This window comes from Jaculus jaculus, chromosome 1 (assembly GCF_020740685.1).
Source record: "Jaculus jaculus isolate mJacJac1 chromosome 1, mJacJac1.mat.Y.cur, whole genome shotgun sequence".
Lineage (NCBI taxonomy): Eukaryota > Metazoa > Chordata > Mammalia > Rodentia > Dipodidae > Jaculus > Jaculus jaculus.
In genome coordinates this window covers 173,034,679-173,047,299 of record NC_059102.1, presented here as the reverse complement: position 1 = coordinate 173,047,299, position 12,621 = coordinate 173,034,679, and the positions used below count along the sequence as shown (strand labels likewise).

Genomic DNA, 12,621 nt, shown 5'->3' with positions numbered 1-12,621 from the left:
TAATATTTTAAATTATTTAAGGATAAAACAGAAAATTATCATAATATTTAACTTATATATTCTTATTTTAAAAATATTTCATATAGCCGGGCATGGTGGTGCACGCCTTTAATCCCAGCACTCAAGAGGCAGAGGTAGGAGGATCACCATGAGTTCAAGGCCACCCTGAGATAACAGAGTTAATTCCAGGTCAGCCTGGACCAGAGTGAGACCCTACCTCAAAAAACCAAAAAAAATTTTTTTTCATTTATTTATTTGAGAAACTTGAAGTTAGGTTTTGTCTCACCTGCTCCAGGGTCCTTCAATTCAGGTGCTCCTCCCAAGGTTCTCTTGAGGGTTCCATCTTTTGGTATGACTTCCAAGATATAGGATCCTATGGTGCCTGTTCAATTTGGGTTCAGTTTTGTGTCCCCCACACCCTTCCCCTTCTCCAAGCTGTACCCTTCCTGTTGTCCAAGCCTCAAGATGCTATTCAGGATGTCAGTAACTTGTACTGATCCAGCTTAGGAACTGCAGATGAGTGAGATCATGTGACAGTTGTCTTTCCGTGATTTGGGAGTTCATTTGATTTTTTAATATTTGCTATCCTTACTGGGATAAGGTGGAATATCATGGTTGTTTTAATTTGCATTTTCCTAATGGTTTGGGATGTTGAACCTTTTCATAAACATGTTAGCCATTTGTAATTCTATCTCTAAGAACTCCCTATTTAGTTCTCTGCCCCACTTTTGGAGTGAGATGTTTGATTTTTTTATTGTTTAAACTTTTGAGTTATTTGTATATCCTAGATATTAGGCTTCTTTCAGTGGGATAGCTGGTAAAGATATTTTCCCATTCAGTGGGTAACCTATTGGCTCTGCTTATGGTATGTTTATGCAAAAGATTTTAGCTTCATGAGACTCCATTGTTTGAATGCTTATTTAATTTCCTGGCTTTTTTACAGGAAGTCTTTTCCAGTCTTGTATGGTGGGGAGTACCTCATATTTTTTCTTCCAGTATTTGAAGAGTTTCAGGTCTTAAATTGAGGTCTTTAATCCATTTTTGCTTGATTTGTGTGTGTGATGAAATGAGTGGGTCTAATTTCATTTTTCTACATATGGTCAACCAATTTGTCCAATAGCATTTGTTAAAGATTCTGGCCTCAAAGGTACCATTCTTCTTAAACACCTTCCAAAATTCGGGAATCACAGACAAGTGTAGCCATATGCAGCTAAACACTGAGTGTTGATATTATCGTACCGATTTGTTTTATATTTCTATATCTGTCTTTATATCTATCATTAGTCTAACATCTGTCATGTTGTATGTATCTTATCAGAACTTCTCAGCATCAGCAGGACATTGATGTGAGCAGGTGATTATTGTGGAATTAGTAATGGATAAAGTAGGATGTTTAAGTTGATTGGCTCCTACCCATTTGTTGTAAATAGCAGTCTACTATTAAAGGGTGGCAAAATATGTTTTGACATGAGAAAATGTTGTTTGGTGAATGACTAAGAACCACTGATCTGTCAACTCTGCTTTTAATTAAGCTGTGCATTAAAAAACTATTATTTTATGAAAGAGTGACAGAGAAATAAAGAGACAGAGAGAGAGGGAGAGAGAGAGAGTAAATGAAAGAGACAGAGTGGCAGTGAAAGAAAGAGACAGAGAGAGAAGGAACAGTCATGCCAGGGCCTCAAGCCACTGCACATGAACTCCAGAAGTATGTGCCTTATTGTGCATCTGATTTCACAGGCAAGTCCCTTAACTGCCGAATTATCTCTCCAGCCCTAAACTGTGCATTTTAGTTCATAAATAATGATCCTATTTTCAGCACTCATAAATTCTTATAATGTACATATCCTATTTATAATAGGTATGTAGACTAAAACCTTCCTTCTTTAACCATGTAGGAAAGCTATTGACTATGCTGCCATGTCTCTACAGAATAGGTTTTCTGGTACACCTGGATGGAGAAACACAACCTCACAGTGGTGACTGAATTCATCCTGATGGGCATCACAGACCGCCCTGAGCTGCAGGCCTTTTTGTTTGGACTGTTCCTGGTCATCTACCTGATCTCACTACTGGGCAACTTGGGCATGATCATCCTCACCACAATGGACTCCCGGCTGCAAACACCCATGTACTTCTTCCTCAGACACCTGGCCATTCCAGATCTGGGCTATTCTACAGCTGTGGGACCCAAAATGTTGGTAAATTTTGTTATTGATCAAAATACCATCTCCTATAGCCTTTGTGCCACACAGCTAGCTTTCTTCCTTGTGTTCATTGTGAGTGAACTTTTTATTCTGTCTGCCATGTCCTATGACTGCTATGTGGCCATCTGTAAGCCACTGCTCTACACTGTCATCATGTCCCAAAGGGTATGTCATGTCCTGGTGGCCATCCCTTATCTCTACTGCACGTTTGTCTCTCTTCTGGTCACCTCAAAGATTTTCACTTTATCCTTTTGTGGCTCCAATGTCATCAGTCATTTCTACTGTGACAGTCTCCCCTTGTTATCCTTGGTGTGCTCAAATACACATGAAATTGAATTAATAATTATAATTTGGCAGCTTTTGATTTGATTTCCTCTCTTCTGGTGGTCCTGGTGTCCTACCTGCTCATCCTTGCAGCCATTCTCAGGATGAACTCTGCTGAGGGTCAGCACAGGGCTTTCTCCACCTGTGGGTCTCACCTGACAGTGGTCATTGTCTTCTATGGGACTTTAATATTTATGTATGTGCAACCCAAGTCCAGTCACTCCTTTGACACTGACAAAGTTGCCTCTGTTTTCTATACCTTGGTCATTCCCATGTTGAATCCTTTGATCTATAGCTTGAGGAATAAGGATGTTAAATATGCACTAAAAAGGACATTGACTATTTTTTGTAATTTTTTTCCTTAGGTTTGAATAAAATATGACTTTTAAAAATTACATTTTGGGATATATCTTTGCTCCAAATGTACTAGGAAAAAAGACAGTAGTTTTAACATGTATTTTCATACTGTTTTATATGCCACATTGTTTAAACTGTTTTATGTAGGATTGTAAAGAAAATATTTAATCTTAGAGAGTAATGAATCAATTGCATAATGTCAATTTTATTCCAATGTATATGGGAACCAATATTTGTAAGGAGAATAAATGTGTTGAGGCATTGTAAGGGAAACAGAAAATGGTGAAAGAATAGTCTCATGCTTTTATCATTTATTGGAATAAAATCTGTAGTGCCCATCTCTGGAGAGTGCATCTGCAGTTTTAAAGATTTTTGAAAATTTATCTAATAATAATTGGTTACCTGTATTTAAAATTTAGGTGTTTGCATCTTTCTATAAAAGCATAACTTTGAATTAATTGGTTTGTCTCCTTTACACTATGTTAATACTTCTCCATAGTAATCAATGTAAGAGCCAAAGGAAAGGTAGAACTCCTTACAAGGTGCTCCCCCAGACACAAAATGGCCAGGATATCAATAACCTAAGAGTGCCTGACACTACCTACATAAGAGCATCACAAAAGGAAGAAAAGGGGCTGGAGAGATGGCTTAGCAGATAAGCGCTTGCCTGTGAAGCCTAAGGACCCAGGTTCGAGGCTCAATTTTCCAGGACCCACGTTAGCTAGATGCACAAAGGGGCGCATGCATCTGGAATTCATCTGCAGTGGCTGGAGGCCCTGGCGCGCCCACTCTCTGTCTTTCTCTCTCTCTGCCTCTTTGTCTGTCGCTCTCAAATAAGTAAATAAAAATAAACCAAAAAAAAAAATTAAAAAAAAAAAAGGAAGGGGCTTCCGGTCAAGATGGCGACCGCCTAGCTGCACTACAAACAACGAGGGAAAAAAAGGCAAGTATTCAAGGGAAATTAGGAACTTTCTGAAGAGGGAGGGCACAGATCGGGGTAAAAGAGGGAAGCACACACCCCCGCGACCCACGCCCCACCACCCCGCCTGCCGCGAATAACTGCATCGGGCGCGGCCCCGCGCCCAGCGGCCCGGCGCCCCGTGCACACCAAGCCCCACGTGCCCCGGCGGCCCAGCGCACCCCACAACCCCCGTGCCCCACACCCGCCGCACCCCCCGCACCCCCCAAGCACGCCCCTCCCCCCCCAGCACGCCCCACGCTCCCTATCCACACACGGCAGACGCGGCCCAAGCGAACCAAGGCTTCCCGCGCCCCGGGCACCCAGGCCTGCCCCGCGCCCCCAAGCGCCAAAGACCCCTGCGCCCCACCCCCGCGTGCCTCGAGACAACCCCACGCCCGCCCCACCCTCCCGCGCGCCCCACCCCCCCGCGCGTTCCGTGCTCTCTATCCACACACAGCAGGCACGCCCCAAGCGCCCCGTGCCCCGGGCGCCCAGGCGTGCCCCGCGCCCCCCCGCGCGCCCTGAGACCCCCACGCCCCACCCCCACGCGCCTCGAGCCCTCCCCCGCGCACCCCGCCCCCGCCTCCCCCCCCCCAGCGCGCCCAACGCTCCCTACCCACACGCGACGGGGCGCTCAAAGCGCCCCGCAGCGTCCAGCGCCCGGGCGCCCAGGTGTGCCCCGATCCCCCCGCGTGCTCCGAGACTCCCCGCGCCCCACCCCCGCGCTCCTCAAGCCCCCCCCGTGCACCCCACCCCCGCCGCACGTCCAGACTGCCCCCCAGCGTCCCACAGCATCCAGCACTCCATCTTACCTCAGCGTGCTCCACACCCCCTGCGCTACCCGCGACCCCCTGGACCCCCTCACCCCCCTCCCCCCGGCGATCCACCCCCTCCCCCCCCTGCGAGTCCAGAGCACCCCACGGTATCCCACAGCGCCCCACGCTCCTAGCTGCCCCCCATCCCCTCACGCCCTGCTGTTCTCACATCACTTGCCGCCGGTCAGTTTCTGCTGTGTCCTGATTCTGTACCCACATCATCTGCCTCTGCACTACAATTGCACGTGCAGTGGTCCCAGTCCCACAGCAAGAGCCACACAAGTCCACACTGAGTCACTAGTGCCAGCGCAGGTGCCATCCCCTACCTGTACATCGCCACCCATCCCCCACTCCCCTGAGGCGGAAGAGCACAGACTGTTTATAGGCCCCAGTGTACCCAGCCAGAATCTAGGCACCTTCAAGGCTTGCTACCTCAGTCCCTTTTCAAGCTCAAAGACAGGCAGCTTAGGTACATTACTGGGTGAGAATTCAGGCAACTTTGGTGCCCCTGTCAGGCTATAGGTAGGCGGCTTTGGCAAGAGTGAGCAAAAACCCAGGCTGCTTACAACTGCCCCAGGCTGCCTTGGATTTGCATTAAGCTAGATCCCAGGCTGCTCCACCCACCTACCTGCCCATACACTGACACAGGGAGACCACAGCGCAAAAGAAATAACATGAAAAATAAAATGGAAGAAAATCCAGGCAGATCACCCAGTCCAACAAGGATCACAACAAACCAAAACATAGAAGAGTGTTTAGGATCAGAACATCAAGTGGAAGCAATGAACAATGCAACCCTGACCAAACTACTGCTAGATCTGACAGGAAAGCTACAAAGGATAGATAATTGTATGGATGCTACCATCACTAAGCTAGAGCAATATGATAAGACACTGGAAGGAATTTAAAGAGAGCTAAGAGAGTTGAGGGAGAATGAAAAAAAAGAGGACCTTAAAAATCAGCTGGCCACACTAAATGAAAACATAAAGAAATGCAAGGATGATTTCCAAGAATCAGCAAGAAAATCAGAAAATGAGACAAAAAGGGAGCTGGACAAAGCGATGGAAGTGATACATAGGGAAGTAGTAGAAAATGCAAACTTAATTGAACAAGTCCAAAACTCACTAGAGGCTCTCAAGAATAGAGTCAGCGAAGTGGAAGATAGAAATTCTGATCTGGAAGACAGGATGGAAGAAACAGTTCGAGAGTCCAAAAATTTCAGTAAGTTCAAAAGTTCCTGTGAACAGAACATGAGAGAATTGTGGGATACACTTAAACGTCCTAATATCAGAATCATTGGAATACCAGAAGGAGAAGAATTTCAGACCAAAGGCATGGAGAACTTATTTAACACAATAATTGAAGAAAACTTCCCCCGTCTCTTAAAAGAAAGGCCCATCAAGATTCAAGAAGCAAACAGAACTCCTAACCGACTAGACCAAAGGAGAAACTCCACAAGGCATATTATCATTAAGACTCTAAACATTGACACCAAGGAAAAAATCCTAAAAGCAGCTAGGGAAAACAGCACACCACTTTCAAAGGAAACCCCATCAGAATTACTTCAGACTTCTCAATGGAAACCCTGAAAGCTAGAAGGGCCTAGAATGATACTCTCCAAACGCTAAGAAACTATGGCTTTCAACCTAAACTCCTCTACCCAGCAAAAGTCTCCCTTATAATAGATGGTGAAAGGAAAACTTTCCATGATAAAACTCAGCTTTACAATTATATGAACACAAAACCAAACCTACAGAAAGTACTCCAGGAAATTCTCCACAGAGAAGAAACAAATAACCAAACACAAATGCCTACAAGAAGAAGATCACAGCAATCAAACCCAGAGTAGATACAAAAAAAAAAAAAAAATTCCATGGAAATGCCAACACACCTCTACCACCACAAAATGACAGGGATCAAATCAAATCTCACAGTCATCACCCTAAACATTAATGGCCTTAATTCACCCATCAAGAGACACAGGCTAACAGGGTGGATCAAAAAATTAGACCCTTCAATCTGCTGCCTTCAAGAAACCCACCTTACCACTAAAGACAGAAACCTCCTCAGGGTGAAAGGGTGGAAAACAATATTCCAAGCAAATGGGAATAAGAAACAAGCAGGTGTAGCTATATTAATATCAGATAAAGTTGACTTCAAACCAAAAACAATCAAAAAAGACAAAGAAGGCTACTTCCTACTTGTAAAGGAAACAATCCATCAAGAGGATATTACAATCATAAATCTGTATGCACCAAACACAGGGGCACCACAGTTCATAAAACAAAACCTACTTGACAATAAAACAGAAATAACCACCAACACCATCATAGCTGGGGACTTTAACACACCATTATCAGTAATAGACAGATCATCCAAACAGAAGCTCAACAGGGAAGTAAGAGAGCTCAACAAAACCATAGAGCACTTAGACTGAACAGACATCTACAGAACTTTCCACCCCAAATCCACAGACTACACATTCTTCTCAGCAGCCCATGGAACATTCTCTAAAATAGACCATATACTGGGTCACAAAGATAGCCTCCACATATTTAGGAAAATCGACATAATTCCCTGCATGATATCAGATCATAATGCTATATTCCTAGAAATCAACAACAAAAAAACCAACAAGAGCCCCAATGGCAACTGGAAACTGAATAGCACACTCTTAAACAATAAATGGATAGTGGATGAAATAAAAAATGAAATTGCAACATTCCTGGAATTGAATGACAATGAGAACATATCATACCAAAACTTGTGGGACACAATGAAGGCAGTCCTCAGGGGAAAATTCATAGCACTCAATGCCTTCATAAAAAAGACAGAAAAATCCCAAATCAATAGCTTAACCATCCACCTAAAGGCATTGGAAAAACAAGAAAAATCCAACCCAAAGAGCTCCAGAAGGAAGGAAATAATTAAAATCAGAGCAGAAATTAATGAATTGGAAACCAAGGAAACAATTAAGGCAATTGACAAAACAAAGAGCTGGTTCTTTGAAAAAATAAACAAGATTGACAAACCTCTGGCCAATTTGATCAAGAAAAAAAAGGAGAGACTCCAAATTAACAAAATTCAAAATGAAAAAGGAGAGATTACAACAGACATCAGTGAAATCGGCAGAATCATCAGGACTTATTTCAAAATCCTCTACTCCACAAAACTGGAAAATGTGGAGGAGATGGATAAATTCCTGGATGCATATCATCTACCAAAGCTAAACTCAGAGCAGATAAACCACCTCAATGAACCCATCACGCTCATGGAGATTGAAAAAGTAATAAAAAACCTCCCCAAAAAGAAGAGTCCAGGACCAGATGGATTCCCAGCCGAATTTTATCAAACCTTCATGGAAGAACTCAAACCAATCTTCCTAAAACTGTGCCACACAATTGAAGAACAGGGAAAACAACCCAACTCCTTCTATGAAGCTAGTATCACCCTAATCCCAAAACCAGGCAGAGACGCCACAAGAAAAGAAAACTATTGGCCTATTACCCTAATGAACATAGACGCAAAGATCCTCAACAAAATTCTCGCAAACCGAATCCAACAACACATCAAAAGCATTATCCACCTTGACCAAGAGGGATTTATCCCAGGAACTCAAGGGTGGTTCAACATACGAAAATCTGTCAATGTAATACACCACATAAACAAGCTTAAACATAAAAATCACATGATCATTTCAATAGATGCAGAGAAGGCCTTTGACAAGATACAACATCACTTCATGATCAAAACATTGGAGAGAATCGGCATGGCTGGTTCACATCTTAATATAATAAAGGCAATATACAAAGCTCCAAAGGCCCAAATAATACTTAATGGAGAGAGACTGGAGGAATTCCCATTGAGATCAGGAACAAGACAGGGATGTCCTCTCTCACCTCTGCTTTTCAATATAGTTCTGGAAGTCCTAGCCCAAGCAATAAGGCAGGAGAAGGAAATAAAAGGGATACAATTTGTAAAGGAAGAAGTTAAGTTAGCTCTATTCGCTGATGACATGATTGTATATGTAAGAGACCTGAGAGACTCCATCCCAAAACTCCTGAAGGTGATTAACTCCTATAGCAAAGTAGCAGGATACAAAATCAATGCACAAAAATCGGAAGCATTTCTATATGCAAATGACAAAGACACAGAAAAAGAAATAAAGGACATAGTCCCATTTTCAATAGCAAAAAATAAAATAAAATACCTTGGAATAACGTTAACCAAGGAAGTAAAAGATCTATACAACGAAAATATAAAAACTCTCAAAAAAGAAATTGAGGAGGACTTGAAATGATGGAAAGACCTCCCATGCTCCTGGATAGGCAGAATTAACATTGTGAAGATGACAATCCTACCAAAGGCAATATATAGATTTAACGCAATTCCAATTAAAATACATACAGTGTTCTTCACAGAGATAGAAAAAATGATCTCAAATTTCATATGGAAAGGCAGAAGGCCTCGCATATCCAAACATATCCTCAGCAAAAGAAATACCTCTGGTGGCATCACCATACCCGATATAAAGTTATACTACAAAGCCATAGTAATAAAAACAGCATGGTACTGGCATAAAAACAGGAGTATAGACCAATGGAATAGACTTGAGGACCCGGATTTTGGGCCAAGCAACTATAGCTACTTGATATTCAACAAAGGCCCAAACAATATAGACTGGAAAAAAGATAGCATCTTCAACAAATGGTGCTGGACAAACTGGATAACCACATGCAGGAAACTAAAACTTGATCCACACATTTCACCATGCACAACACTCAAATCCAAATGGATCAAAGACCTCAACATAAGACCAGAAACTCGAAAACTACTGGAAGAAAATTTAGGAAGTACTTTCCATGATATAGGAATGGAAAAAGACTTCCTGAATAAAACCCCAGTGGCTCAAGTTCTTAAACAGTCACTCAACCATTGGGATCATATTAAGCTGAAGAGTTTCTTTACAGATAAGCATATAATAAACAAAGCCAGTAGAATACCCACAGAGTGGGAGAAAATATTTGCAGGTTATCCAACTGATAGAGGCCTTATCTCTAGAATTTACAAAGAACTCAAAAGTCTAAACAATAAGAAGACAAATACCCCACTCACAAAATGGGGCACAGAGTTAAACAGGCAATTCACAGAGGAAGAGATACAAATGGCAAACACACACCTAAGAAAATGTTCATCATCCCTAATCATCAGAGAAATGCAAATTAAAACAACTATGAGATTCCACCTTACCCCAATAAGGATAGCCAACATCAAAAGGTCAAATGAAAATAAATGCTGGCGAGGATGTGGAGAAGCAGGGACACTCATTCACTGTTGGTGGGAATGCAGGATGGTACAACCACTTTGGAAAGCAATATGGAGACTCCTGAAAAAGCTGACTATAGAAATACCAACAGACCCAGTTATACCATTACTGGGCATGTACCCTAAAACCTTCAAACCAAAAGCCAGAGAAATTTGCTCAACCATGTTTGTAGCAGCTCAATTCGTAATAGCTAAAAGCTGGAATCAACCCAGATGTCCATCATTAGAAGAATGGATAACAAAGATGTGGTATATCTACACAATGGAATTCTATACAGCAGTAAGAAAAAACGACATAAAGAAATTTGAGGAAAAATGGTTGAACCTAGAACAGATCATTCTCAGCGAACTTACCCAATCACAGAAAAAAAAATCGACACATAGTCTCACTCATCTGCAACACCTAACCTGAATTTGCCCAAGATGCCTTACATACCCAGCAAGTACCTCATGGACTAGACAATAAGATGGATGGGTGGGCGGGGAGGGAATCAAAGGGTGGAAAATAGTAATCCGGACCCAAACGGCAATGGTACCATGAAATTCTACTTCCTAAAAGACAGACCAAATGACTGAACCTTCACTAGTCCCTTACAGGAAACACCTGAACCACAAGACACTGGAGAGGGTAGGATCAAGACTGACCTAAATCTCCTACATCTTCCTTCCCTCCCTCTCCCCCTCTCCCCTCTATCTCTCTCCTCTCTAACTCTTGTATATTAGTTATCTTTTTCCTCAATTTCTTAGTGGACACTGACCTGTAACCCCCACTTCCAGCTTGGGCCTACAATCCACAATGAGCTTTTGATCAGAGAAACCTACAAGGTTTCCCAAAACAATGACAGACCTCTGTCAGAGTAATTGATGACCCACCAAAGGCCAGTGGTAAGACCCTATTGCTGAAGACTCCATACGCAGCTGACACGTAAAATGGAATGACATGGCTGGAAGCCAGGAGAGAGTCAGTCCCCAGACAGTCAGCGTGTCTAGTGCCAGAAGGCGCTACATAGGCGACTGGGGGAAGTGACCAAGATCTGTCCAACAACACATTGTTTAACCTAAGTAGCAACAATTAACCGGATGTGATACCCACACAAGTGCAATAGTGGTACACAGCCATGGTGAGGAATCAATTGCTCTTGATTTGGCTAACTGATCCACTCAGTGGTACTAGACCCTTAGCTGGAGCTGGGAAACAAGTCAGAACCATACCCAAACACAAGCCCACTCTACAATATCAAGCTACCATCAATCACAGGGTATAAGAGGGCCTACACCTATCAAAATGTCTATCAAAAAAGTATGTGTTATCTCAATTTTCTGGGTGCTAACTTACTCTCCGTTGGAGAATCTGCTTCTCTTTTCCAGATAGATGCAGATCCTAAGAAGAGAGCTGCCCCAACATACCTCAGAAGGGGCCCAACTGAAACTAAGGACAACTGGAGAAATAAGCAAGGGTGATGTTTTCCTGTGAACTGGATACCAGCACAAAGGGGAAGGAGATCAATGCAGAGAAAAATCAACTCCTACCAAATCAGAGAGCCAGAGCCTCAGAGGCCCCCAACACCTCAGCACTGAAGCAGACCAAAAGTGAACCCAACATGGCTCAGGGAAATCTTGCGGAAGAGGGGGCGGAAAGAATGTCAGAGTTACATGTTGGGTCATGACTTTCAGAGACATTTATCATACTAATAACTGGGGGCTAACTCCACAATGCACGACCCATTTTCAATAATAAGGAGGGTCTAATGGGAGGGGGTAGATCACAGATGAGCCTAAATAATGGTACCAAACTGCCTGTATTTACTGAAAAGAAAACTAATAAATTAAATTAAAAAAAAAAGTTATAAAACACCCAGAATATATTAGAAATTAAACCAACTTCTCCTTAACCCATCTCTCTTCAATGATAACTTATGTCAGATTGTGATTGTGTATTCCTGGACTACAACATGTTTTGAGACAATGACTATTTAGTATTTATCTTTATACCCACTATCTTCCATAATCTTCTGTGTATATTAGACGAGAATAAAAAGTCAATGTTTTAGAGCTGGAGAGATGGCTTAGCAGTTAAGGCATTTGTCTGCAAAATCAAAGGACCTTGATTCAATTCCCCAGTACTCAAATAAGCCAGATACATAAGGTGGCACATGCATGCATCTGGAGTCCATTTACAGAGGCTGAAAGCCCTAGCACACCCATTCTCTCTCTCTCTCTCCCCCTCTCTCCCTCTCTCTCTCCCCCCATTTCCCTCTCTAAAATAAATAAAAATAGAATATTTAAAAAAAATAAATAAATAAAAAATAAAATAAAATAAAAAAATAAAAAAAAAGGAAGAAAAGATCATGACATCAAAGAGACTAATTGAGAGGGGGAGGTGATACGATGGAGATTGGAGTTTCAAAGGGTAAGTGGGGGTAGGAGGGAATTAAAATGGCATATTGTTTATAATTATGGAAGTTGTCAATAAAAAATATGAACCAGAAAGAAAAAGAAAATATGTGATCATTGGCTTGCAAAATTTGATGATATTAGTTCTTACACACTTTGTGAGTAGCAAAAGAAAATAGTGGCATAATGGTCACATCCTGTAGACTCAGACCTAGCTGTGTGGCCCAGGTTGGCCTAGAAT

General features: G+C 42.3%; 1 protein-coding gene across 1 annotated transcript; it reads left to right on the top strand.

The window, feature by feature from the left end:
- The first annotated feature begins 1,952 nt into the window (after positions 1–1,952).
- LOC101609901 (olfactory receptor 8K3-like) lies at positions 1,953–2,893 on the top strand. The gene is given in 2 exon segments (XM_004667621.2): positions 1,953–2,547; positions 2,550–2,893. Coding segments are annotated over 2 exon segments (939 nt in total).
- Positions 2,894–12,621: the final 9,728 nt, after the last annotated feature.